The sequence below is a fragment of the Rana temporaria genome, chromosome 6 (assembly GCF_905171775.1).
Source record: "Rana temporaria chromosome 6, aRanTem1.1, whole genome shotgun sequence".
Taxonomy (NCBI): domain Eukaryota; kingdom Metazoa; phylum Chordata; class Amphibia; order Anura; family Ranidae; genus Rana; species Rana temporaria.
Window position 1 is genome coordinate 145,086,367 of NC_053494.1, and position 25,871 is coordinate 145,112,237.

General features: G+C 40.6%; 1 protein-coding gene across 7 annotated transcripts in view; it reads left to right on the plus strand.

Annotated features, from left to right (window-relative positions):
- Positions 1-25,871, plus strand: part of FN1 (fibronectin 1) — an 80,689-nt gene that overhangs the window by 21,100 nt on the left and 33,718 nt on the right. For all 7 annotated transcript variants that reach the window (XM_040357493.1, XM_040357489.1, XM_040357491.1 and 4 more), the window contains 15 exons: positions 539-691; positions 3,035-3,163; positions 5,821-5,961; positions 7,021-7,142; positions 9,198-9,372; positions 11,846-12,022; positions 12,266-12,394; positions 12,548-12,637; positions 13,307-13,501; positions 16,540-16,812; positions 17,955-18,221; positions 19,639-19,733; positions 21,532-21,700; positions 22,410-22,496; positions 23,334-23,525. In XM_040357493.1, the coding sequence (XP_040213427.1) occupies positions 539-691; positions 3,035-3,163; positions 5,821-5,961; positions 7,021-7,142; positions 9,198-9,372; positions 11,846-12,022; positions 12,266-12,394; positions 12,548-12,637; positions 13,307-13,501; positions 16,540-16,812; positions 17,955-18,221; positions 19,639-19,733; positions 21,532-21,700; positions 22,410-22,496; positions 23,334-23,525 (2,394 nt within the window). The remainder of the gene's footprint in view (positions 1-538; positions 692-3,034; positions 3,164-5,820; positions 5,962-7,020; positions 7,143-9,197; positions 9,373-11,845; positions 12,023-12,265; positions 12,395-12,547; positions 12,638-13,306; positions 13,502-16,539; positions 16,813-17,954; positions 18,222-19,638; positions 19,734-21,531; positions 21,701-22,409; positions 22,497-23,333; positions 23,526-25,871) is intronic.

The window sequence follows — 25,871 nt, forward strand, 5'->3', positions numbered from 1 at the left end:
AATATCTCACACTGAAGAGAATCATGTGTGAATATCCTAGGAGCACACATCTCCACTGAGGACAAGGGGGCACTCTTTACATCTAGAGGAAAAGAGATTTCACCTCCCAAATATGGAAAGGTTTCTTCACAGTAAGAGCTGTGAAAATGTGGAATAGACTCCCTCCAGAGGTGGTTCTGGCCAGCTCAGTAAAGTGCTTTAAGAAAGGCCTGGATTCTTTCTTAAACGTACATAATATAACTGGGTACTAACATTCATGGGTAAAGTTGATCCGGAGAATATCCGATTGCATCTTGGGGGATCAGGAAGGATTTTTTTTCCCCTGCTGTAACAAAATGGATCATGCTTTGCTGGGGTTTTTTGTCTTCCTCTGGATCAACTGTGGGTATGAGTGTACATTAATAATAAAATTATTATTATTATTTCTTATGGTTGAACTTATTGGACTTTTTTTCAACCTAACTATGTAACTATATATCTCCAACGATCTGTATCTCCCATGTATCAGTTTTGTTAATGGTTTTTCTTTTAATTCTAGCTCATGAAGAAATTTGCACAACCAATGATGGTGTTATGTATCGTATTGGTGATCAGTGGGACAAAATGCATGATCAAGGCCACATGATGAGGTGTACTTGCGTTGGCAATGGCCGTGGTGAATGGAACTGTATTGCCTATTCCCAGCTCAAAGGTAAAATCAAATGTGTACAAAGTGAGGATCTGAATTTTGAGATAGGAGTTTATCTAGTGTTGGGACTATGGGGGGGGATGTAATAAGTTACTTGCACTGTCTGTACATCCTTTGGGTGGCTGTCTTGAACAAAAAATGTTCAAAGTCTAGGGAGGCTGCCATCTGCCAGTTATGCTACCAAACAACTGTGACTGTTATCCACAGTATGCCTCAAAAGTAACTGTTTTGAGGAAATGTATTAGATTTAGTTCTGCTTTAGGTAAACCTAAACAGCCGGAATAAAAAAGCCTGTTCCTTGCAAGCATGCTGCAGAGAGCCCCTTGTCCTCTGTGGAAGCAGTGGTCTCTCTGCAGAGAATTAGACTGATTTTTGTTTTACAATCAAAGCTCATGCTCCTTGGTATTTGGAGAGCTCTAGCTCTGATTCAGTGGGGCAAGTCAGACATCTGAGACCACTGCTTTGACAGGGAGCAAGGATCCTTCTTTGTAACATGTGCGCAGGGACCAGGCTTAACTTTATATATTTTTGCTTTGATGCACTTGAAATGTATTTAGACAATTTAATCTTCAAGTTCAGTTGGCATTTAAAGCAAACCTGGGCTGAAATTGCACTCTCCATTAATGGATTTTGTTAAACAAAATAAAGCTAGTTTGAATGGATGTCACTAGCTACAATATTCTTTTAGGCATTAGAACTAAAGTCCAAATTCTTTATCTGCTACTCTGGTCCAGGATAGTGACTTGTAATAAAGGTGCATCTAAGTCCAAAAACCAAAATGTAATATTGCATATTACGTGTGTGTGTGTGTTTAAAAAAAAAAAGTGTCCGTGCCCAAATTGTGCATTGGCCTAGGCCTTGAGGTCTAGTAAGCAAAAAATTGCCCCTGACTTGCAGAAAAAGCTTTAGTGACTGACCATGAGTTATTTACACACCGTGGGGTCACACACCCAAGTGTTGCTAAGAGCTCCTCTAGGGCAACCACTCCTGCATGTCTGTGCCACCTAGATCTGCCTTCCCAGCCCATGTCCAGACAAGGTAGACCGCTCCAACCAAGAGGTAATGTACCCTTCCAGCTTTCTCCGGGAAAACTTGCTCCCATCCCCCAATTACGTTCAGGCACTCAGGTTTCAGTTCCTGTCGCTACTTACCTTCCCCATCACTCCAGGGGATTTGCATAGCCACCAACCCCAGTTGGGTCAGGCTAGTAGCATAGTAGCACAGTGCCTCCATTGGATCACTGATACTGCATTTCTCACAAGATTAATGTTTTCTGTAATTGCTGAAAATGACATTGACCTAAAAATGAAAACCAATGTATCCCCAAATATATAAGCCCTGGTAACCTGCAATCTATTCTTGGGTTTAAATATTATTTCAAGCTATTGGATCAGCATGACAGCCAAGCGGCAAATATTTTCAGAAAGATGCCAAAAAAATGCCAGCCCATCTATTTCTTTCGGCAAAGGTTTTTCCTTCGGGTGCTCATACAAAAGGCGGTTATCCACTCTATCCAAGAGTCCTTTCTTTTATCCTACCTATTTAGCATCCACTTAGAGATCTGATGACTGCATTGATATCTTTCATTCTGCATCGTCTCCATTTGAAGTATATTGAACCAAAAAAAAAAAAATGGCGCCGTTTTGCGTTTTAAGTCCTTGCCCTTTCCAAATACGCAGCAGCTGAAAAAAAATCATGGATGTGAACGTGTCCCATAGGAAAACATGTAAATGAACTGTACATTGTTTCTGCAAAAAACAGGTGTGAACCCAAGCCTGAGATGTTTAGTAACACAATGGGTTAAAAAAAGAGCAAATCGCTACTGTAAGGGGTTCATTTTTATACTGTGAGACAGTGAAAGTAATATGTACAGTAGCGATTTGCTTTTTTGTACTACAAAGGGCTATTTTTTAACCCCATTATGTTACTGCATCGTGTGTGTGTGTGTGTGTGTGTGTGTGTGTGTGTGTGTGTGTGTGTGTGTTTGTTTGGCCACATTGAAAGATTTGATTTCTGCATTTGCCAACTTGTGCATTTTTGTAAATGGTGCTGTGGAGGGCTAGGTTCTCCAACATCAAATAACATCAAATAAACATTTTAGATTTATGTCTTGATCACCTCTGTACATATACTTGACCGTCTAAATCGAGTGAAAAGCCATTTCAAATTACCTTTTTATTTGCCACAACATCTTTGCATGAGGTACAATAATTCAGAATGCTGACCCCCCCCCCCCCTCTAAAAATCCTATGTGCCTAGCAGAAATCTTAAAGGATGTGTTCTGTAAATTTCTTTTCTTAAACTTGTAAAATCTAAATGTTGTCCATATGTTCACTTCTGGAACAGATCAGTGCATCGTGGATGGTGTTACCTATGATATAAATCAATCTTTCACCAAATATCACGAGGAGGGGCACGTGATGAACTGCACCTGCTTTGGTCAAGGACGTGGTAGATGGAAGTGCGATGCTGTGGGTACGTAGGCCCTGACCAGTTTCTGGGTATTGTGGAGCAAGCTATAGACATTGGACAGGTTCAAGTTTCACAGCAGTGTCTACTTAATTTCCTTTTTTCTTTTCCCCCTTTTTTTTTTTTTTTTTTTTTTTTTTTTGAAGTGCAGTAGCATAATATACTATACATGACTGGCGCACTCTTATAGCTTGTTGAAAAAGCAATAAGTCGCAAACTGTGTGTGCGTGCTTTATTCCCCCCCCCCCCCTATCTGGCTGCATTAAATTAAGTGTAAAATCTGTTCAAAAATAAAAGTGTTTTACTTGCCTCCTCCGTGCAGTAGATTTGCACAGGGCAAGTCAGATCCTCCGCTCAAGTTCCTTTTCGCTGCTCCTGGGCTCCTCCCTGTTGATGAGTTCTATAGTACAATGGCAAAGACTGCCATGAAAACTTAAGCAGTAAATATCTTTGTATCTCTGCATTATGTGGGCCAAGTAACGCAAGGCTTTCCAAGTCAACTTTTTTATATGTTGCCATGCCCCTTTTCCCATTAATCCAGTGTTTTCCCCTTTCATCCCTACGTGTGGGGTGTGTGTGTGGTTTTTTTTTTTTTTTTTTTTTGAGGTCCAGATGTTTCCTCCTCTATCAGATTTGAGGACTGGTAAAGTAAAACAATGTAGATCTGTCAATTAACATGTATTTCCCGTTATGCCAGTTTATAAGTTGCTTGGTGTGTTCTGTTCATCAAACCTTTATTGGGTATTTTTCTCTTCCATGGTAGCAGATAGTCTGTAAAATAATTTAGGTGGTGCGATGCTGTACTAGCGGGGGTGGGTGAGGTCAAAGCCTAGGACGAGATCTAATCTGTTTATTCAATCAATGGTTGATAAACTCTGAATTCCCATTTTGTTTTCCTTGGCTAGCATTCAATAGGCTGACTTATCTCGGGGCACAGTACAAAAAGACAACTGAAGCTGTGTACATATGAAGGTAGCTGTTTCTAGCTAAATAATGAACATTCTTAGTTTACTGGAAAAGTATCCCCATTGGGTCCCCTTTCTGTTTTTTATGTACACTGGGCTTAAAAAAAAAAAAAAAGCGTTATGTGGTTGGCAAAAATCTGCCCCCCCCCCCACAAAAAACACTGAACACTAATTGCATCCCTACCCCGTAAGCATTTATCCCCCCCCCCCCCCCCCAAGTGCAAATCTTTGCCCCCCCTGCCAAAATGGGGTCAAACGCTCCCCTCCTTGTACAAATGCCCCCCACCTTGCATGATGCCACAGCAGTGCATAGGGAAGCTGCCCATCCCTTGTCCCAGCGCTGCATAGCACAATATTGCTAAAACCGGACTGACTGCTCTGTGAACCAGCCTTTTATGTTTGAAATTCCCCCACAAATCCATTGGGCTTTAAACTTTCACCACAAAGGCTAAATCCTGTCATACTGTAGCTTGTCCAAGTTAATTCTGCCAACTTTACACAGACTTGTTTAACGCAGCAGTTTTTTTAACATGGCTCTCATTTGCAAATGTGTATGTGGTCACTTCACTCTATTGTGCCGTTGCTTTAGAATGTTTTTTATTTTGAAATCAATTGTTGGACCTTTTAGTGAAGAATTGGGTGCGTGTGTACAGTAGAACTATCTTGCTTTATCTTTGTGATATGTTTTTTTTTTTCACTTCAAAAGATGCTCTCATGCATTCCTATTCTGGGCAATGTAACAGGGTAGGTTGGCCAGACAGTCCAGGCCAGGTTTATATAATGTAACACAATGCCTGCATGGACTGCGCATGAGGACACAATTCTACACCATACACATTTCTGTACACCTTGTATGGATTAAATGCTCGTGTCCTCCGTTTTCAACTGAATTGGGTCAATTTGCCAGTTTTGTGTGAGATGGAATCTGAAATCCTAGAGGGCACAAACTCCAGGGTGCAAAAAAGTTTCACCATTAATGCCCCACTCTGCAGCAGTTTTAAGGTGGAGGTCCATCCTAAAAAAAAGTGCCATGAGACATGTGCAGTAGGAAACGGGCAGTGAAGCCGCAAGGCTCCACTGCCTGTCTTCCAAAGTGAGCATGGCAGCGCCGGGAGCTGCAACGGTGGCTGCAGCGGTGGCCGACATCGCGGGTGCCTAGGACAGGTAAGCGTCCTTATTAAGTCAGCAACTACAGTGTTTGTAGCTGCTGACTTTCGGGGAAAAAAATTGCGGGTGGAACCCTGCTTTAAGTTTGCAGCAAGTCAACTATCTTTAGTATCTCAATGCAATTGTTTTCATCAGCCTTTCTCAGTCGGGGTTCAGTGGAACCTTCGTTTTCCCTCCCGCAGTTGCTAGTGGTTTATTAAACTCTGGTTTGTTTTTAACCTTTTGGTGGTGCCTGCATAGCTCTGGCTGATACCCTAGCACCAATTTAACACTTTTGATATCTGTAAGGGTGGCATTCTTAAAAGCAACCAATGTAAGGCACTTTCATCACAGACCGGAATTAATTGGATTTAGCGGGGGTTCTGTAAGACCTGAATTTATTTTAATGGTTAATCTGTAGGGACAAGGTTGAGCGTCTGGGTTACTTTCACACCAGTCTTGCCTGTATAATTTCAGGTGTGCTTGCCTGTTAATTTTTTTTTTTCTATGTATAACAGATTTTTTCATTGGATATATTTAAATGCATTTCAGATCAGTGCCAGGAAACGGAATCCAAAAAATTCTACCAGATTGGTGACTCCTGGGAGAAAGTTTCAAATGGTGTCAGTTACCAGTGTTACTGCTATGGAAAGGGAATTGGTGAATGGCATTGCCAACCTCTTTCCTACCCAGGTAAAAATTTTGTTCTGGGGAATTCTGTTTTTGTGCTCATTTTCTGACTCGGGTATATTAATCGTTTTATCCTTAAGATGAAGCTTCATGAACTAAAACATATGGATAGACTTAAAAAAAAAAAAAAAACTGACTCTGGGATGAAGGTCAGGCCATTGTCCTTCTCTGCAATACTTCAATCACCAAAGCTTCCAGGAACCAGCAACAACCTTTTTTAGATGTCAACTGTGCTACAATTAGTTAATTATTAATATGTTCTTTCAACACAGCAGTTAATGCTGGTCTGAAAACAGCCTTCACCTATTTGCCAGTCATTTCACATTTAAAAAAAAGTGAATTTGTTTACGCTAGAGTTGTGAAATCTGCTTGCTTCCATGTGTGAAGGGACACCTATCCCTTTCCTGTGTGGATGGCCTTTAAAAAAAAAAAAAAAAATAATAATTTCTCATGCTCTTTAAATATTTTGCTAATTGTCCTTCTTCAATAATTCGGTTATCACCACCATTAAAACATTCACTGGCCACATTTGTGGTCTTTGTTTTTATCAGTTCTGATGCAATTGGTCAGCCAATAATTCATTCTTTTAACAGGGTAATGCTGGATACAAGCAAAAACAAATCTTAATATACTGGATGGAGATTAGAAGTTTAAGAGTAAAGAATTTTAGCTTTGTTAAAATATTGTGGGGCAACAGACGCGCATGCGCGCCCCAGACCTCTCAATGGAGGTTGCACCTACACCTCATCTTTGTACAGAACACCACCTACCTGACACCCAGCACAGATCTCAGTAAAGACACACTTACCCATCCAGTACAGACACCCTCAGTACAGACCTCCCCATCTCCTAACATCACACACTAGATGCAGGGATGGGATGAGGGGGGTGTTGGGGGGGATCCCTATATGTTGTGGGGAGAGGGAATGTTCCTAAATGAAATGGTATTTAAATTGTCCTGACGTTGTTCGTGCAATACAGTCAACCCTGACTTCTCTTAAATGTTTGTGTTCTCTATATAAAGATTTATTTTTAATTCTGTGCATTTTATTGCTGTGATAGCTGGAACTGGACCTGTCCAAGTAATCATCACTGAAAGTGCCAACCACCCCAACTCGCACCCCATTCAATGGACTGCTCCTCAGCAGACGCACATCAAGCAATATATCCTGCGCTGGAAACCTGTAAGTAAACTTTTGCTTCCCTAATGTTATGTTGGCTGTCTACCTTATGATGACTGTTTAGCATATGAGATGATTTGCCTTTCTCCTGCCTATACAAATGGGCCAATTTTAGTACCACTATTTGCCTGAGATGTACTTGCCCAAAAGCAGACGTGTCCATTTACTTTAGTCCTGCCTTGTGATATCTGCTTATTGGTTTCAAGTGGTTCATATGATCTCTATGCTGAAAATCCTTATTTTGTACACTCCTGAGATTTATATATTTTGTTTGTTCAATGAAGAGCTGTGACTGCATTATACCAGAATTTTCGTAAAGTGATTGCATCAAGGTGAAAAACCTTGAAACTTTGCATTCTCTCTCCCTTCATTGGACAGATTGTTGGCATCGGGAGCCATTGTCTCCGGCTGCTGTCAATCAAATCCAGTGACATGGGAGTAAGGGGGCAGCGCTGTCTGTCAAAGCGAGCCAGTGGGGGGGCTTTCCCTTTTTTGGCCATCTGATGGAAGGGCCAGGCGCAACGGCCGGGGGGGGGGGGGTCACAAAAGGAGGATCGCGGCTGCTCTGTGCAGGACCTTTGCGCAAAGCGGGCAAGTGTAACACCTTTGTTTAGGGGGAGAAGAAGAAAAACCTTTACAACCCCTTTAAGAAAAAACCTTTTTTTATATATACTGAAACATTATCTCACTCAAGTTGATGAATCCCTGCTCTCCTTTTAAATGTCAAATCTGTGAATGGTGGCACAAATCCGCATTCACTGATGACCTAGAATCTTCTTCTTCTTTTTTTTTTTTTTTTTTTTTTTTTTTTTACGAAAATGAGGGTTTTCATTGTAGACTGATGATGAAGCTTCTGTGTGGGAGGCTTCCCCCCCCCCCCCCCCCAATCTTTGCAAGGTCAAAAAAAGTACAAGTGGTTTGTGTAATGTTTGGCAAACTGAGAAATGTAGATAATACATTGAAGGATTGGAATTCTTGGAAACCATCTTTGGTATCTTCAAGTACTGGGATCTGTTTGCATACCCCTGCCTAGAGAGTTTGATAATGAGTTATTGGCTGTAGCCTTTTTGCTTTGTTGTCAGAAAATCCCAAGTGCTGTGGGAAAACAGACCACCCATTCTTTTATTTATTTTTGTGAAGTGTGGTTCTGAGATTGCATCAGGCTCTTTGCTTTGTCTCCCCGCTGAAATAATTTAGTATTTGACTGGCACTTTAATAAAACAGCAGGTGTTTTGCTGCAGAACATCCTGTCTTTGTTCATAGAATATATTCTGATGTTTTTGTATGACATTTCTTTTGTCACAAAAAAAAGAGCAAATTGAATCATTTTACATTGAGAATGTAAATGTTTGGGTTGCACATTCTTGACCTCTGTCAGCTGCTGTTCTGTGTGTATGTGTTTAATTCATTTTTAATATTTAAAAGCAAACTTATCTATCCATGTCTCCATGCTTTGTTTTGCTGAGAAGTCACTCAACCAAAAAAATTACTCCTAGCATTTCTGGCTGTGGCCATCTTGCATTGGGGCAGATAATTTGTGTAGCATGTGCCCTTGGCTCAGGCAGGCGGGTGTGCTTAGTGGAGAACCCCTGTTCCTTTCCTAAAGACTTCTGGAATGTATGACATTTGCCTAGGCCTGGAAACCAGGAAGCGACTACACTAATGTAAAGTAAAAAAAGGAAAGTACAGGCATACCCCACTTTTGTACACAATGGAGCCAGATGTATGTAAAATGAAAATATACTTAAAGTGAAGCAATCCATAGCCAGAAGCTCCAGTGGTCTCACGGTGACGGGTTGCCTAATGAATACCGGGATATTCTGCGGGCACCATTGTGTGGGGTGGGTTATTTTATTTATTTATTTATTTATTTATTTTTACACCCCCGCCTGCTGTGTCATGCCTACAAATACCCTGCCCCTAATTATAATAAATCTCCGCCTACAACTTTTTTTTTTGCAACATTCTTGAAGCAGGGTCAGTCCTTTTGCTTGTTTTTTTTTTTTGCAGAAGTTATTACTGATTTATGTTAACTTTTTGTTTTTTGTTACTCCCTAGAAAAACAAACAAGTTGTTTGGAAACAGGCCACCATTCCAGGACATCTGAATTCCTATACAATTTCTGGTCTGAAGCCTGGAATAGTGTATGAGGGACAGCTTGTAAGTGTCTTACAACTTGGACAGAAGGAAGTCACCCGATTTGATTTCACAACCACCTCCACCACCCTAGGAAGTAAGTGCTTTCATTGACTGGGCTCCAGGAAGATCTATAAATGAATTAAAAAAAAAAAAAAAAAAAAAAAAAATATGATTCCAATAGTGTAGGTATTTGTCTTGAACTTGTCTCCGAACCGGCAAACCCCTTTGACAGGGGGGGGGGGGGGGCAGCACTAGGAGTCAACTGAGCTTTGCTGTATGCTTGTGTGCGAACAAGAGAAAAAGCAGAACGGGCAGATTAACTTGCCATGCCTCCTTTTTTCCAGTTGGTAAACTGCTGTTGATTTTTAAACTGGCCGTAGATTAGTTATGTGGTGTGTGGGTTTTTTTATTTACCCCCTGTGGTACATGATATTCTGACAGTGGGCCTTGGCGCTGTCATAAAACACAGCTCAGTGGCTGCAGCCGCTGATTTCACAGGTTTTCCAAATTGTGCATTGGATAGCCACACACTATCTTTCAAACTAAAGCAGAGTGTTGCCCAAAAATGTTTCGCTTTTCGGGACCCTCCCCTCCAGTGTTGCATTTGGCACCTTTCAGGGGGGAGCAGATGCCTGTCTAAGACAGGTATTTGCACCCACTTCCGAGCATAGACTCCAGTGGGAGTCATGCCACTAAACCACCTTTTCTGAATGTAAAGTGGCAAAATAAATGGTTTTTCATCTTCATGTATCAATATATACTATTTATATAGTGCTGACAAACCTCAGTCCCTGCCCTCAAGAAGCTTGCAATCTAAGGTCCCCAATTTAGACAGGAGCCAATAACCCTACCTTATGAGTGTGGGAGGAAACGAGTGCCCTGAGGAAACCCACGCAGGAACGGGGAGAACATGCAAACTCCAGACAAGTAATGCTGTTTGAATTCGTACCAACAACCCTGGTACTAACCACTAACACACTGTGCTGCCCAGTCGCTTCCTATTCTCCCCAGGTAACCAGAAACCCAGACAGGTTTAATATGCAAATGGTCCCTTTTTTAAAACTACTTTAAACAAATTGACTTTTTGATCACACACATCCAGACTGACTGCAAATGCAATTTTTTTTTTTTTTTTTTTTTTTTTTTTTTTAAAGAAAAATTGTAAAAAAAAAAAGTAGACTTCCACTGAGAGGAACGATGAGTACAATCTTTATAGCACTACTAAGTGAGCATAGAAGGTCAATGACTGACCCCATACTAGTATCTTTGACTGGATATGTGGGGTTAGCAGAACTTTTTATTTTTTTATTATTATATTTAATTAGACGGTGAGATTAGGCCACCAGGGGACAAAACTGTTCCATTTGTATGGCTAGCATAAGAATGATCTGCCTGCAGTGTGTAAATTGCAATGACCATAAACCAAAAAGCAGTGATTTATAATTAAAATTTGATTCCAGGTATAAAAACATTACACATGACCAGTAATATTGCAAATGGGTAATTGAGAGACCTTATTTTGGCTAAAAAAAAGTGCTCATTTGGTTGCAGGGAGCTACCCAGAAGGGTCAAGTGATTTATAGCTATAGCTTTCCTTCAAAGAATTTTTTGTTTCGCTAATCTGTTCAGTTAATTGCTTTTGTAGATAAAAGGCTAATCCAGCATTAAAGAACAAAGCAATCTCTCCAATGTTATCAGTGATGGGAGAGTAGTTGTGATTCTGCAGCAGAAATATTTGAATGATCTGTCTTGCCATCAATAGAAAAAGCAACTTGGTGTGTTTTTTTTTTTTTTTTTTTTATGGCCCTCTGTCTACATTTTTACAAGCTGGCTATATGAAAGTGAAGTAGTAGTTATTTTTGGCATTTACCAGTTCAAAGAACTTTAATGGTTGGTGACGATTTTTAGTCAAAGGATTTAACCTTCGCCATTTGCCTTCCCCAAAATGTAGGGAAGGTCTGCTATGGACACTTTTTTTAGGTCTTCAAGTAGTTATTTTAAAAAAAGAGCAGAAAAGCTGGAACTGGTGAATGGCTTCTATAATATATAATAATATTATTATTATTATTATTATTATTTTTTTTTTTTGTGAAGGTTGCATTTCTTCTGATTTTTCATTTGTTTTTTTTAATTTATTTTTTTGTCTGAAAACCTGCTTATACTTGCCTAAATCCTAGCTCGATCCAACACTGTGGCTTTATCCCCCCTCCCTGCTCAGAGGCAGCAGTGTGAGCTATTGGCTCCTGTAACTGTCAATCAAAACCTGTAAAGCAGGTGCAGACGGCAAAGCTGCGCTGCATCTATGGATGCTAACAGCCAGGCGAACCAGCAATTGTGCCACCATAGACTTCCTATAGTAGCACATGGAGAACAAGAGGAACCAAGAGTTCTAGCAGTGTAGCTCAGGAGGTTTTGGGCAGCTCTGTGCACAGAGCAGGTAAGTATAACATGTGTGTGGTTTTTTTTTTTTTAAGAGTGAAATTGTATAGCCTTTACAACTGCTTTTAAATCTTCTTCTCCCTTTTTTTTTTTTAATTTTTATTTATTTTTTATTTATATTTTTACAGGTCATTCTGAGTCCGGAGATACCATTCCTCTTCCACCTCTGGTGGCCACTTCAGAGTCTGTTACTGAGATTACTTCACACAGTTTTGTGGTGTCTTGGGTCTCTGCATCTGACACAGTCTCTGGATTCCGTGTGGAATATGAGCTCAGCGAGGAGGGAGAGGAAAAGCGCTACATGGGTAAGTGTCAACAAGGATCTTGGCTATTCAGTTATAATGTAAATGTGCATCTGTGCATTATTATGTCTGTCTACTTTTACGTTTTGTATGCCTTTTACAGATTATCTGTGTAATGTCCAAATTACATCATTGACAATATAATTTTTGGGCTACTTTTGAGATGGGGTGTGTGGGGTGTTTTTTTTTTTTTTTGTTTTTTTTTTTTTATGATGAATTTGTTTTTCTTTTATTTTTCTTATTTAGACCTCCCCAACACTGCTACTTCTGTCAGTATCCCAGACCTGCTTCCAGGACGTAAATACGTTGTCAATGTGTTTGAGATCAGTGAGGAGGGGGAAAGAAGCTTAATCTTGTCCACTTCTCAGACAACTGGTGAGTATAGCCATTCTTTATTTTGCCTTATATTAATCTGCAAATGGGTAGTTTGTTTATGGGCAGTTTATATATTCACAGATTTGAAGTTTTGAATTTTTAAATGGTGAATTGATGGTGTTCAGTAGTTATCACTTATTTTTATTTTTTCAGCACCCGACAGCCCTCCCGAATACAATATTGAACACGTTGACGATACATCCATCATGGTCAGCTGGACCAAACCTCAAGCTCCCATTACTGGTAAAAGCTTCCATATGTAGTGCTTTGCCTTTTTTTTAAATGATATACTTTTTTTGTTTTTTTAGAATAGGCTGTTGTCTCATCCACAAGCCCTCCCAATTCACTCCATCACAGGGACACAAGCATAAACCTACATGGGTTTTACATCCATCATTCATTATTTGGCAGCTGGCTCACACGTGGAAAGTCTGCCACCAACTAGGGCACAGGTGTCAAACACACAGCCCGCGGGTGGAATATGGCACTCGCACCTCTCCTGCAGCTGCTGGAGAGCTCCAGCCCACCTCTGGTCCTTCAGACCCTTTTCTGCTTTCAAGCAATGCATCCAACAGCAGCATAATGAAAGGGGGGTGCACTGTAATGGACTCCACTTCTGATGGTGGGGGTGGCTCTTGACATATAATGTAAGGGGAAGGGATGCGCTGGACATCTAATCTAAAAGATACAGCCGGCCCTTTTTGAGGGCAATCATAATGCTGATACGGCCAACGATGAAATTGAGTTTGACACCACTAGGGTCTTAAGCTACCTTTTTAACCATCCTCCGGCATTGCAATTAAATTCTCTGATGGAGACAGTCGGTGAATGGCTGCTGTATGACAAGGTTGACGTTTTTTATTTTAAAGCTGCTGGTCTCGGTATGTAACTGATTTTTCTGTTTTCTCACAGGCTACAGAATTGTCTATACTCCAACTGTGGAAGGAGCCAGCACAGAACTCATCCTCCCAGACACTGCTACTTCTGTAACCCTCACTGACCTCTTCCCAGGTGTTGAATACAATATAACAATCTATGCAGTGGAGGATAGTCAGGAGAGTAATCCAATTGTCATCCAGAAGGAAACCACGGGAACCCCACAACAAGGTAAAGTCACAAATGTCTAGTATTAAAGTCTACACAGGCATGTGTAAAAAATTAAATAAAATAATCCCCAGTAACCTTGGCTTGCATTTAAAAAAATAAAAAGTGCGGTCTAACCATTTTTACATTAAAGCGGAGCTCCACCCTAAAGTGGAACTCGCGCTGATCGGAACACCCCCCCCCCCCTCCGGTGTCACATTTGACACCTTTCAGGGGGGAGGGGCGTGCAGATACCTGTCTAAAGACGGGTATTTGCACCCACTTCCGGCCACATAGTCTCGGGCAGAATGTCACCTCCCGTCCTCCCCCAGTTGTGCTCTGGGAATACTCGGCTCCCAGAGCACAGCGGGAGCCAATCAGCGGCGCAGCACAACTCGCGCATGCGTCATAGGGAACCGGGTAGTGAAGCCGGAGCGCTTCACTTCCTGGTTCCCTCACTGAGGGGGGGGCAGCAGAGTGACGAGCGATCGCTCATCCTCTGCTGCCCCTCACTGAGGATGGCGGGCAGCAGAGTGACGAGGGATCGCTCGTCCTCTGCTGCGGATCGCGCTGGACTCCAGGACAGGTAAGTGTCATAATATTAAAAGTCAGCAGCTGCAGTATTTGTAGCCGATGGCTTTTTTTTTTCATGGCACATCCGCTTTAAATAGGTTTCAGTTGCACATATGTGCTAAGTTACAATGCCTCACCAAGGCTCCTCCGTAAAGAGCAGTCCTAACTCATAGGCTCAGTTCACACTAGCTTGACTTTGGAGCGCCTTTTACATTCTGACATGAGTTGCATCAAAGTAGTGCAAGAACCTTTTCAAAGTTGCTGCCACTCAAAGTTGAAGCATATAGCAGTGAATTAAGAGCAGGTATTCCTGGAGGGAGACCCCTCTCCTCCCTAAAGGCGTAGACACCACTAAAAGCTCAGCAAGAGCACAATGGTAGCTGAATGCATCTAATGTGTACCCATGCCAAATCTAGCAAGTAATCTATAGAGCATGGCAACCACCCCAATTTAGTTACACCCATTTGCAAATGTATGTGGAAGCCAAGCTGCCTCGACGAAGCTCCTTTAATGTGAAGTCCTAGCTTTTTAAGCATCTCAAAGTTGGAGCCTATAGCAGTGGTAAATTAAATAGGCATTAAGCCCAAAAGCAAACCTTTTATTATATTTGCAGCTTACCAATTCTTAGATGTGATGGCTGCATTGGTCTTTTTCTTAAACAAACTCTTGTAATTTTTATCTGGCGATCCAGATAGTCCAGATATCCCAAAAGCGGGGGGGGGGGGGGGGGGGGGGAATATGTTAGCTTAAGTTTGGCTTCAATTAGCTAGTGTTTCTAAATTTGCTAGTGCCTCTAACACAACCCCCACCCCCTCCAAGGTGGAAAGTGGTGCATCTGAAAGTGCCTTGTGTTCTCATTAGTCACTCTTATACCGGAGGTGTTACTGGCCAAATCACCAGGTAAAAATAGCAGGTTTTTCTATGTTTGGAGGTGGGGCTTATGGTCATGTGCTCGGGAAAGGTCCAGATCGGGAACTTTCCTGTGAGCCACTGGTAGGGTTGCCACTTCATCCCTTTAAAACAGAACACATATGAATTACACAGGTTCTGTGGCTGATTAAGGTGGTAATTGAACTCAAGTGGAGCCTTATCTAAATTAAATTGGCCTCAGAACCTGTGTAATTCATATGTGTTCTGTTTTAAAGGGATGAGGTGGCAACCCTAGCCACTGGTCACTGTCGGGAGCACACAAGGCGCACGCTCTCGTGCTTTGCATGCAAATATGCAGCCGCTCAGCGCCAAGCACCAGATGCAGAGAGGTTGTATATTTGCGTGCGCTCAGCGCAAAGAGGTTAAGGGTCAGGTGTGCCTGGAGGAAACTGAGTGAAAAGAGAAGTAAATAGAAGTTTCACTGGTGTTTTTTTTCTCTATGCTGGCATGCTTATCTTGGCACTCTATTTTTTAATATGTCTGAATTAATGGATGAGAATATGGAATTTTTAAACCACTTGAGGAACATGCTCTGTAGTTCAAGGCCAGCAAATAATTGAAGACCAAGTCCAATGCCTCGCTACATTTGGCTGCTTCCCTTCATGTTTTTTTTTTTTTAGTAGTGGCTACAAATAATCAAAGCTTATGCACGGTTATGTGGTGAAAGGAAACATTCTGGTAATCTGTATATTTATTCATTGATTGTGAGATGGAAAGAGATTTGAGTGCATATCTTGGCTCAATGGCTGTAATTAGTACTTGTGTAAAGTTCTCTTGTAGCAGACTACAATAAAATTCCATACAAGAGAACTTTACTCATAAGTAATGGTGAAGACTGACCAACTGACTCATTTTGCATTCAGTACTTGAGAATATGCTAGAATGATGACTGACTATACTATGTAGTTTCCCTACATGGTGATATACTAGGCCCCCGTGCAGCTTTGATATCGTGCCACTTCAGTTGCACATTAGTGTGATTTGCCCTGCCGATTTTCATTGCAGCTTGCGATTCCAGAAGTCTATGGAAGCGGCAAAAAGTAGTGCAAGAACATAGTCACGGCCATTTCAATGGTACCATTGCCGAAAATGGGGTGTAACTTTTGAGCTGACATATCGCACCAGTATGAACGGGAGTGCTAATACTACAACAAAGAAATTGGATGCTTTTATTGCAACATTTTGTAGAAAGTGCAAGGCTAAGGGGTGTGTAGTTTTTGATCTAAGAAAAAAAAAAAAACGCTAGTGAGTGACTTGTTTTGAGCTTTTTTTTTTGGAGCTGAAAAAACGTCTCTCAGAACCCACTCGTTTTGGGGTGTTTTTGAGCAGAAAAAAGCCACTGCCTGAAACTGCTAACAGCCTATGTGCATGGAGAGTTTAAAAAAAAAAAACGTCTACTGCCATAAACGGCTGATGTAAAAACGTCATCTTATGTCTATAAATTGAGACTCTTGTGTAAAGTGTGTGTGTTGTGGTGTTGTACATCCAATACATTTTTGCCAGCAATTTCTACAGATGGCAGGTGCTATAAAACTGAAAATCATGTTTGTTTTGTACAGTGACTATCCCATCACCCACTGATCTGCAACTGCTTGATGCAACTGACATGAAGATAACTATTTCATGGAGCTCTCCAGCAAGTGAAGTGTCTGGCTACCGTGTTGTAGTGACACCAGTTAGACCGTCCGGTCGGGATATTCAAAACCTGCCAGTGAGCAGAAGTACCTTTGCAGAGGTTGCTAACTTGCGCCCTGGTACCACCTACAGATTCGAAGTTTATGCAGTCAGCCGTGGACAAGAGAGCCAGCCTCTTGTAGGAGATTTTGCAACCAGTAAGTTCACATCTCTATTTGCTTTTGCTTAAAGTGACTTGGGTAAACCAGTGATTTGGGGGGTGGGGGGGGGAGAATGTGCTGACAGTCCTTTTTCTGTATAGTCATAAGGCGTTTCCAATGCTATAAATTTTGCGTTTGTAGCTACATACCTCTATGAAGTTTTATATTGTCCTATGATCGTATGTTGGAGTTTACTAGGTAGCATTTTTTATGGGAATAAGTAATTCTCTGTGCTGTGGAAAATTGTGCATCTACAGTTCTTTTTTATAAATACTGAAAATATTACATGAAATAGAATTCACCAAACTATGGACTGAATTTAGTGACCCATACCAAATCTATATTGTCTCTTCTGTCCAATTGACTTTGAACTTCAACATCCAGCTGTAATTTTCCCAGGTTGGCTTTGAATTGTATTGGGGGATGGGGGTAACAAGCTGCTGTTATTCAAGACTAAGATACTTTAACCCAGGGGTAGGCAACCTTTTGAGCAGTGTGCCGAAAAATGTTTCCAAGAAATTGAATGTGCCGATTTTTCTAACAATTTTAACTTCATACACTCAATCACAAACGATTTTTTTTTTATAAAGTAAATGCTAGTGTAAACTACTTCAGTAATAGTGACTAACATCCTGCACTCTCATGCCTTTTAGATCAGCCACAATTCCTGCACCTTCACACCTCAGATCACTGTCTCCCCTGCAAATATGCCCCCCCCACTGTAGCCCCTGCACATCTGTAGCCCCCTGCATACCTATGATATGGGCGCTATGCAGAGTGGTGCAAGAAGGCAGAGATGAGACACATCAACTACCTGTCCTGGCACACTCATCCCTGCTGATCCACCCAGTGCAGGTGTAGTGTGGAGAATTGTGAGTTTGGGATGCATTAGTGTCTCACTGACACTTCACTGCTCTGCTGTTTGGGAGGGAGTCGGGTGCTGTCAAGAGGCTCCGTGTGCCGCTTGCGGCACCAGTGCCGGGGGTTGCCTACCCCTGCTTTAATCTATGGCCAGTCTTAAATGCACAGTCTGTAAAAGTGAAGGAGCTTCTCTGTGCACTTGGGGTGGTTTACAATTAAACATTGCTTTAGTTCTTGCTATCATTTCTAGAGAACTAATAAACCTCTCTTCTATGTAGAGTTAGACTCTCCAACTGATTTGAAGTTTGAAGACTTGACTGAATCTGCAGTCCTTATTGTATGGACACCTTCACGAGCCAAGATTGATCGCTATGTTCTTTCACTGAGTCAAACCCGTGGTGGTCAGCCTAACCAGTTTGATATACCCTCCACTACAACAAGCTATAAACTGAAGAGTCTGCAGCCTGGAAAAGAGTATACAGTTTCTCTGGTTGCACTGAAAGGAAGTCAGCAGAGTCAGCCCTCTACAGGAATCTTCTCAACATGTAAGTTGCTTATTTTTGCTATTTATTCTGGAGTATTGCTATATTACTACCTCACTCCATCACTTTGCTCCCATCCACATGGCATAATATATTTTTTTTAAATAAAATGTTTAGTGCTTTACATCTTAAATACTAATAACGCCAGACTACAGGATTGTCTCTACTGTAATGTGATCTCGATGTACGTAAACTAGATTTTAACACTGTCCTAATGCAGGGTAAAAGTTTATAAATGGTGGGAAAACTCACTGCCATTACTATTTTCAAATGATAGAGGTTGTGTATGTACTTTTTTACAAAATACACATATTTGTGTGCAGATGTCTGTCTGGACACTGCAATGAAATTCCAGGAAAATGTGCAAAGATTTTTACCCTCTACGCATTCAAATAACACTTCATAAAAATAAGCCTGAATGTTGGGATCAAACAGATTCTTGCTGTGTATGCATTAATCAGATAAGCCTTTCTGGGCAGCCGCAAAACCTCTTCTGTGCCCAGGCTATAAATTGATTACAGACTTCTCCCACTCTGCTGCTATTTTAGTGTATTGTCAATGAACTGGTTAAACCATCCAGTATTCTAGGAATGTCTCACTGTCCAGCTAGTATTCTTCCGATGTCCTTTAACAAGGTACACACATCACGCTTTTCATTTTCAGTTTAATTAGTAGTTTGAAGAACTCGAGTGCTGTTTAAATATATACCCTGAAAACTTCAAATAGCAAAGTGGGTTGTAGGTTTGCAGGGTTTGTTGGACATGTAAACCGTAGCAGAACATTTTGTGATCTTGGCGATGGAGGCCTGACCACTTCAAGCAGTCTGCAGGATGTAGGTTTAGGCAAATGTTGTCTTGTTGAACTAACCTCATGGGAAAAGTTTTCTAAGCGCGGACCCTGGAAAAGGGTTCTGAGAACAGACTAGTAAACAGCCCCCAGACATCCGTTTGGTAAACACAGTGGTGTGTTTCACACTGTGCATCTATAGACAGATGTTTACTATACCCTGGATTATTGCTGAGAAGATCTTTTCATTATAAAGTTATGGGGATCTTTCTTGTGCTTTTCTGCTTTATAGTGCGTGTATTCCCAATTCTTTAATTTCTGTGGGTCTACTGTAAAAATGTCGTTTTCACAAATTGCATTTACCATCTCCACAGTGGAAAATTTATAATTCATTTTTTTTTTTTTTTTTATCTATGGAACAAAAGCAAATTTTAGAAGATATATTCACGCTAGTCTAAAATAGGTTCATCAAAACCTAGTCCTCAATAGTGGCATTTAAAGTAGTTTCTTATCCTTCTACTGCTAAGAAGCAAATGCAACTGTATTGTCCATTTAATTATAATGCACTCTCCTTTTTTAAGTATGTGGGTTTATTTATATTTTATCTTTTTTTATTATTTTTTCCCCTTTTCAGTGGAGCCAGTTGGATCTATTCCTCCATATAACACAGAAGTTACTGAGACCACCATAATTGTTACATGGACCCCTGTGCCAAGAATTGGATTCAAGGTAAAAACTGTACCACCTTGCTTTATAGGAATCCTGTTGTGAAAGATACAAGGGCAGACATTGCTGTGTCCCTGGCTTTAATAACTACTGGAACAGATATTTAGCTAGACAAGTTGGAACTCCTGACCTGCATACCTGTGGCATGTTGGAAGTATATTTAAGTTATTGGCTAACATGGCAGCCATTTAATCAGTTTTTCACAAGATGTCAGCAGTGGAAGTCTGTCTTTACTTTACTTTAAGATTAACTTTCCAGCTAACTGTTCCTGTCTGTAGTGACTCGCTAGTCTTTTCAGTTGTCAGTTTTTAGCTAAGGGAACACTTTGGGATTTTTACAGCCAGGATGGCTGCATTAGGCATACAAGGTTAAAGGGTCACTAAAGGATTTTTTAGTGACCCTAAATAGCTTCCTTTACCCTAATGCAGTCCTGGTTTCGTGTCCTCCTTGTTCATTTTTGCTCTAATCCTTCTCTGTTCTGCACACTTCCTGCTTGTCTGTTTCCTTATGAAAAAAGTACTGGGAGCTTCTCTGTGGTCTCTAATAAAGGTGTGATTACTGTGTGTCTAAAACCCCTCAGAACCAAACACTGCCCTTTATTGGCTCTGTCTCTGTCCTTCACACAAACATGAAACTAGATAAAAAAACTAAACTGAAAGTGCAGGCACATTATATGATTGATTTTTATCTATTTTTAATCATTTTTAAAAGGAATCTGTTAACTATTATGTCTCTATACCCTGTAAACGGTCATTTCAGCAAACAAAAACTTATCCTTTACAACTCCTTTAATTCTAGTGCTGGACAGGATGACCACAAGCTCTGAGCAATAAGTCTCTACTAAGACATTTAAACAAATTCCCTTTATTGCACAGCCTTCAGATGGGGATCTTTTGGTTGGCAACAAATCTTAAGCCTTGGTCTGAAAATCAGCTCATCTTTATTAGATATGTCAAAGGGGTACACTACCTCCAGAACAACCTCCTCGGGTGTCGACATTTAGACTTGACTGTTTTTCAGATTAAAAGAAAACCTCAAGCCAGCCAATGGCTCTGGCAAGATGGTGCCCACACAGCAAGGCTTCCCTCTATGGGCACACATTAGCTCAATCCATAGACCTACAGAAAGGGGCACTATAGGAGTCCAAGATGACTTTAAATGTTAAAGATCATATAAATACCACCAACATGTTTCAGGGGCAACACAACTCTCCCTTCATCTGGGCTAAATTTCAGAGATTCCTCTTAGAACCAGTATTGAACTCTCAAAACTGCGGCTCAGTAATTGCTGTCAAGTTGGTGGAGAATTCAATACTGGTTCTAATATAGGTCTGAAGTCTGTGGGAGTTATTTACTAAAACTGAAGCATGCAGAATCTGGTGCAGCTCAGCAGAGAAACAATCGGCCTCTAGGGGGTGTGGGTATCTGGCTCAATTTTCTGCATTTCTACAGGACATACAGAGTCGGTGTAACCATTGCAATACCAAATACAGTACTGGGTTTGTGTTCTCTTCACACACACACACACACACACACACACACACACACACACACACACGGCTTTTATAGGTTTAGATTGAATACAGGAAGCACTCAGTAAAATGACAAGGATGGGATGTTAAATACTTTTTAATATAATACTATTAATTTCTGTTTTTAACATGCTTTCTGGTCCAGGAGGCTGGTGAGTAGTGTATACTGCCATTTTGACTATGTGTTTGGTGCTATGGCTTTTGTTTTACAGGCACATAATATAATTTTTTATATAGAATTTTTTTTTTTTTTTTGTCTTGTTAAATCAGTTGGATGTACGTCCTAGCCAAGGTGGTGAAGCACCCAGAGAAGTTATATCTGAGTCTGGAAGTATCGTGATCTCTGGCCTTACACCAGGTGTTGAGTATACCTACAGCATCTCTGTTCTCAAGGATGGTGAAGAGAGCGAATCCCCCATCACAAAGACAGTTGTGACTCGTAAGAATCCAACTTTTTTTTTTTTTTTTTTTTTTTAATTCCCTTGGTTCAAAGTTTTCCTATAGCTTTGTAATGGGGTTAATGTTTATGTACCAATTGGCATCTGATCAATTTCATAGGAACAACTGTACATGATGCATGTCGGATATGCTCTTTTATTAAAGAATTTGTAAACTCAACCACTAAAATAACATACAAGCATGTTCTATCTTATAAAGGAATTTTTCAATCTGCATGTTTAAAACAATATGTAGTTCTGATGTGAAAAGTGTGGTTCACTGATGTCACGATTAGGAAACTGGCCTAAAGTAGGAATGTTGGGGTATGCGAACAGGAAGGTAGTATGGAGGTCAGCATCACTGAGATACTGAAGAGTGCCATGTGGGGGGGAAAAATGGATATCTATCTATTGTGGGGGGGGGGGGGGGTTGTTTTAGCATTTTAAAAAAAAATGAACTTTTTTGGCAGATGTAGGGAAACGTCAGACGTTTGCTAAACTGTGGAGTCTGAACCAGACTCTCCCAGAGGTATTGTTGGAGATCTGTAGACTAAACAAACATAACGTGCTATTTAACAGCAGTTTTACGGTTTATTTTTTGCCTGGGTTTTCTGGTTTTTGTTTTTTAGGTCGTGTGTGTGTGTTTGTAAATAACCTTGTCATCGTCTCAGTGATATTTTAACAAGTGAATGCTTTTAATTATCTTAACAGCAATTACACCACCAACAAACCTTCGCTTCCTGCCAAGTCCAGATTCTATCACACTGACCATCTACTGGGATAGGAGTACCTCTCCAGGTAAGGAGTTTATTTTAAAACGGGTGACACATTCTGATTGTAATCACGCCTTTAATTTTGAAATTGTCAGTAATTTGTAGCTCAACAATCTAAATCCAATCTGAAATGCTGTACAACCGCATATAAAAACCCACAAGGGACCAGAAGGGGGGAATTGGGACTGTGCAATACCCAGGGGATCATGGCCGTAAATAGAAATTTGGATTTAGCTAAAGGTAACATTTTTATTCAGGTCAATGTTAAAAAGCCTCTAAACGGACAAACAAGTGTCCAAGGAAAGCAGACACGTCCTCAGGGGAGTAAACGTCCACTTTCTATTCTGAAATGTGTTTGCATTTTTAGAGGCAAATATGTTCTTATTGGTCATAATAAAGGCAGAACAATAAAGGGGACCTCCCCAGTAATTACACAAAGCATATTGGAAACATTAGATACGTTGTTATTTAAAAAAATGATATAATTGCACAGTAAGGACTCGTATGTATGATGAGACTGGACCATCCCAGGGGTGGGCTATGCCAGTATGGCCACAGAATTTGTTTGCTTTTTTATTTTTTGGCTTTTTAACATTGACCTGAATAAAACTTTGTTCTATTTACTGCCATTATCTCTTGGGTATCCCATAGTCCCAGTTCCACTTGTGGGTTTTTGTATGCTGCACTTCAGGGATAGATGCCCTCTATTTTGGGATTGGGAACTTGACATCATACTATTGTACAACAGCCTCACGAAATTCATATACAGTATAGTGAGCTTCCATCAAGTACCATAATCAAAAAAAAATTTTTTTTTTCGTGACCCATTTCTAACCAGTTTTACTTGTGGTTTACTTTGCAGGAATAACTGGGTACAGGATAACTTCATCTCCCACAGAAAGGCAGCTTGGTTATCCAACAGAAGATGATGTTGATGCAAGCCAGTCCTCTTTTACTTTTGAAGGCCTTAGCCCTGGTGTGGAATATAATATCAGTGTTTATGCAGTTAAAGGAGATGAGGAAAGTGTCCCCCTCTCCAAAATAATAACTCAAGGTAAGGGCTGACTATCCTGTCTATTTTACCTCCCTAGGAAACAACCCTGGTATTGATGGAGCTATTACTGCAGCTTTTTAACAAGACTTTCTGGTTGTGATCTGTTACCACAACCTCTATCTACATATTTCTGCTTCCATTGCCTTGCCTCAATATTCTGACCTCATATAGCTCAATATATTGACCGAAGAGCATTAACCACTTAAGACCATTTGACTGGCCAAAGACCAGGCCACTTTTTGCGATTCGGCACTGATGCTTTAACTGACAATTTTGCAACGTGGCTCCCAAACAAGATTGACATCCCCTTCATTTGTGAAAAAAGAGCTTTCTTTTGGTGGTATTTGATCACCCCTGCTTTTTTTTTTTTTTTTTTTTTTTTTTTTTTTTAATCGTGACTGCGACATTATGGCGGACACTTGACACCATTTTGGGACCATTGTCGTTTTTACAGTGCTGTAAAAATGTACTGATAACTGTAAAAATGTCAGTGAAGGGGTTATGTGTGATCTAGGGAGTCCTTATAACTGTTAGTGGGCGTGGCTTGCCTTGACACGTCACTGATCGCTGTTCCTGATGACGGAACAGACGATCAGTGACATGTCACTAGGAAGAACGGTTAGATGTAGTGTTTACACTGACATCTCCCTGTTCTTCGGCTCTGTGACCCAATCGTGGGTCCGGTCACTGAGCTTGTGGCGGCGCGTGACCACACAGCAGCAAATTAAAGGGGACTATATTTGCCCAGCCGTGCCATTCTGTCAACGTATATGATCGTGCATCGGTTAAAGAGCACACAATTATGGAATATTTGAGTTAACATAATTTTATTGATCTCTTGCCTAGTAAAGCGGCAGTGGTTTTAAGGCCCCATTCACACTTGCAAATGGGGCCTTTTGGCGATTTACATGCAGGGGTTATCAGTATTTTTAGCTGTGGGCAACAGCTCTATTGAAAGCAAGAAGAGGCCTATGGTTCCCACAGCTAATCGTGTCCCTGTTGCTTGTAATTGCTGAAGCACCAGTTGCCTACAAATGATCGGCTCGGGACACAGACTGTGTGCAATCAGGGCCAGACATTGACCGTTAATCACTCAATGAGCTTATATGCAAGTGGGAACTGTGAAACAGACCTGGCCTTAATGTGATATTTATAAGTCGTGTGACAGATGAAAGTGCCGCATTTGCCAGTCAGGTGCGGTGTAGGTGATCTGGCATGGCCTATCAAGTTATTAAATTTTGATTCATAGATCATAGTTTGTTTTCCATTGGAAAATAATGATTTAACAAATCACACACATGAATTTGTACAGGTTAGGATTGACAGTAGCACTAAACATTTGCATTGGTTATAGGTAGATTTTGCTTACCAGGTCTGCCTATTGGGCTTACTCTACACAGAACAATGTCATTATGTAGAGAATAAGGTCCTATATGTCTAATATAGTAGACCTTGTGTGTTCATAACTTGTTTGCATTCCCACGGTCTCTGGCAAATATCTTATTGCAACAGTAAAACTATATAGTGCACTAATCCTCTGCTTGATGTGATGCTTGCGTTCAAATGAAAATGTGCCAATGTGTGTCTGGAGGTTTTTTTTTTTTTTTTTTCAAAGCTTTTACGATTCAGACAAATCATCAATTTGTCACCATAACTATCCTAAATGATACTGGGCAACATTTGGGCAGCTAGAATGGTTCAAGAGTTCTGGTGTAATATTTTCCTTGCTTGCACAGCGATGGTTGTTGTTTTGGATGTGTTATCTTGGTGGTCAAGGCAACCTATCCCAACCTCTGCTGGCTTGTTGTAGTCTGTTCACAAAATGGTACACATTAGATGCATTTTATCTATTGCTTCTTGAAGTGCATTCCAACAACACAAAACAATCCAGGATGTTACCGGTTTATAACATTTCAGCTGACCACAAACCTGTCACTAGATGACTAAAAACAAAACTCTTAAGAATTATCATAGTATATTTTCTGGGGGTTTTTTGTTTGTGCTAGAACAGTGCTAATACCAATTTTTTTTTTTTTTTTTTTTTTTTATTATTACATATTCGAAGACAAGCAGTGTGTGTAGATGGGGGCAGGCACACTTTAAAAACCCATATGGCTGTCATGCCAGTTTGAGTCTTTTTTTGGTGCATTAAACTCAGAGCTGAAACTGCTATACACTAACCTCAAAGCATTTTTGCACATGTATTTTACATGTGTAATCTGATCTGTCTAAAGTACTACCTGTACAAGCTTTGCAAAATTCAATGCAGTAAAGCATCAATTCCACAATTGTATTCAATAAATCAGACACACTTTGAGTATCAGTTGCTTGTTCAAATTTTTTGTT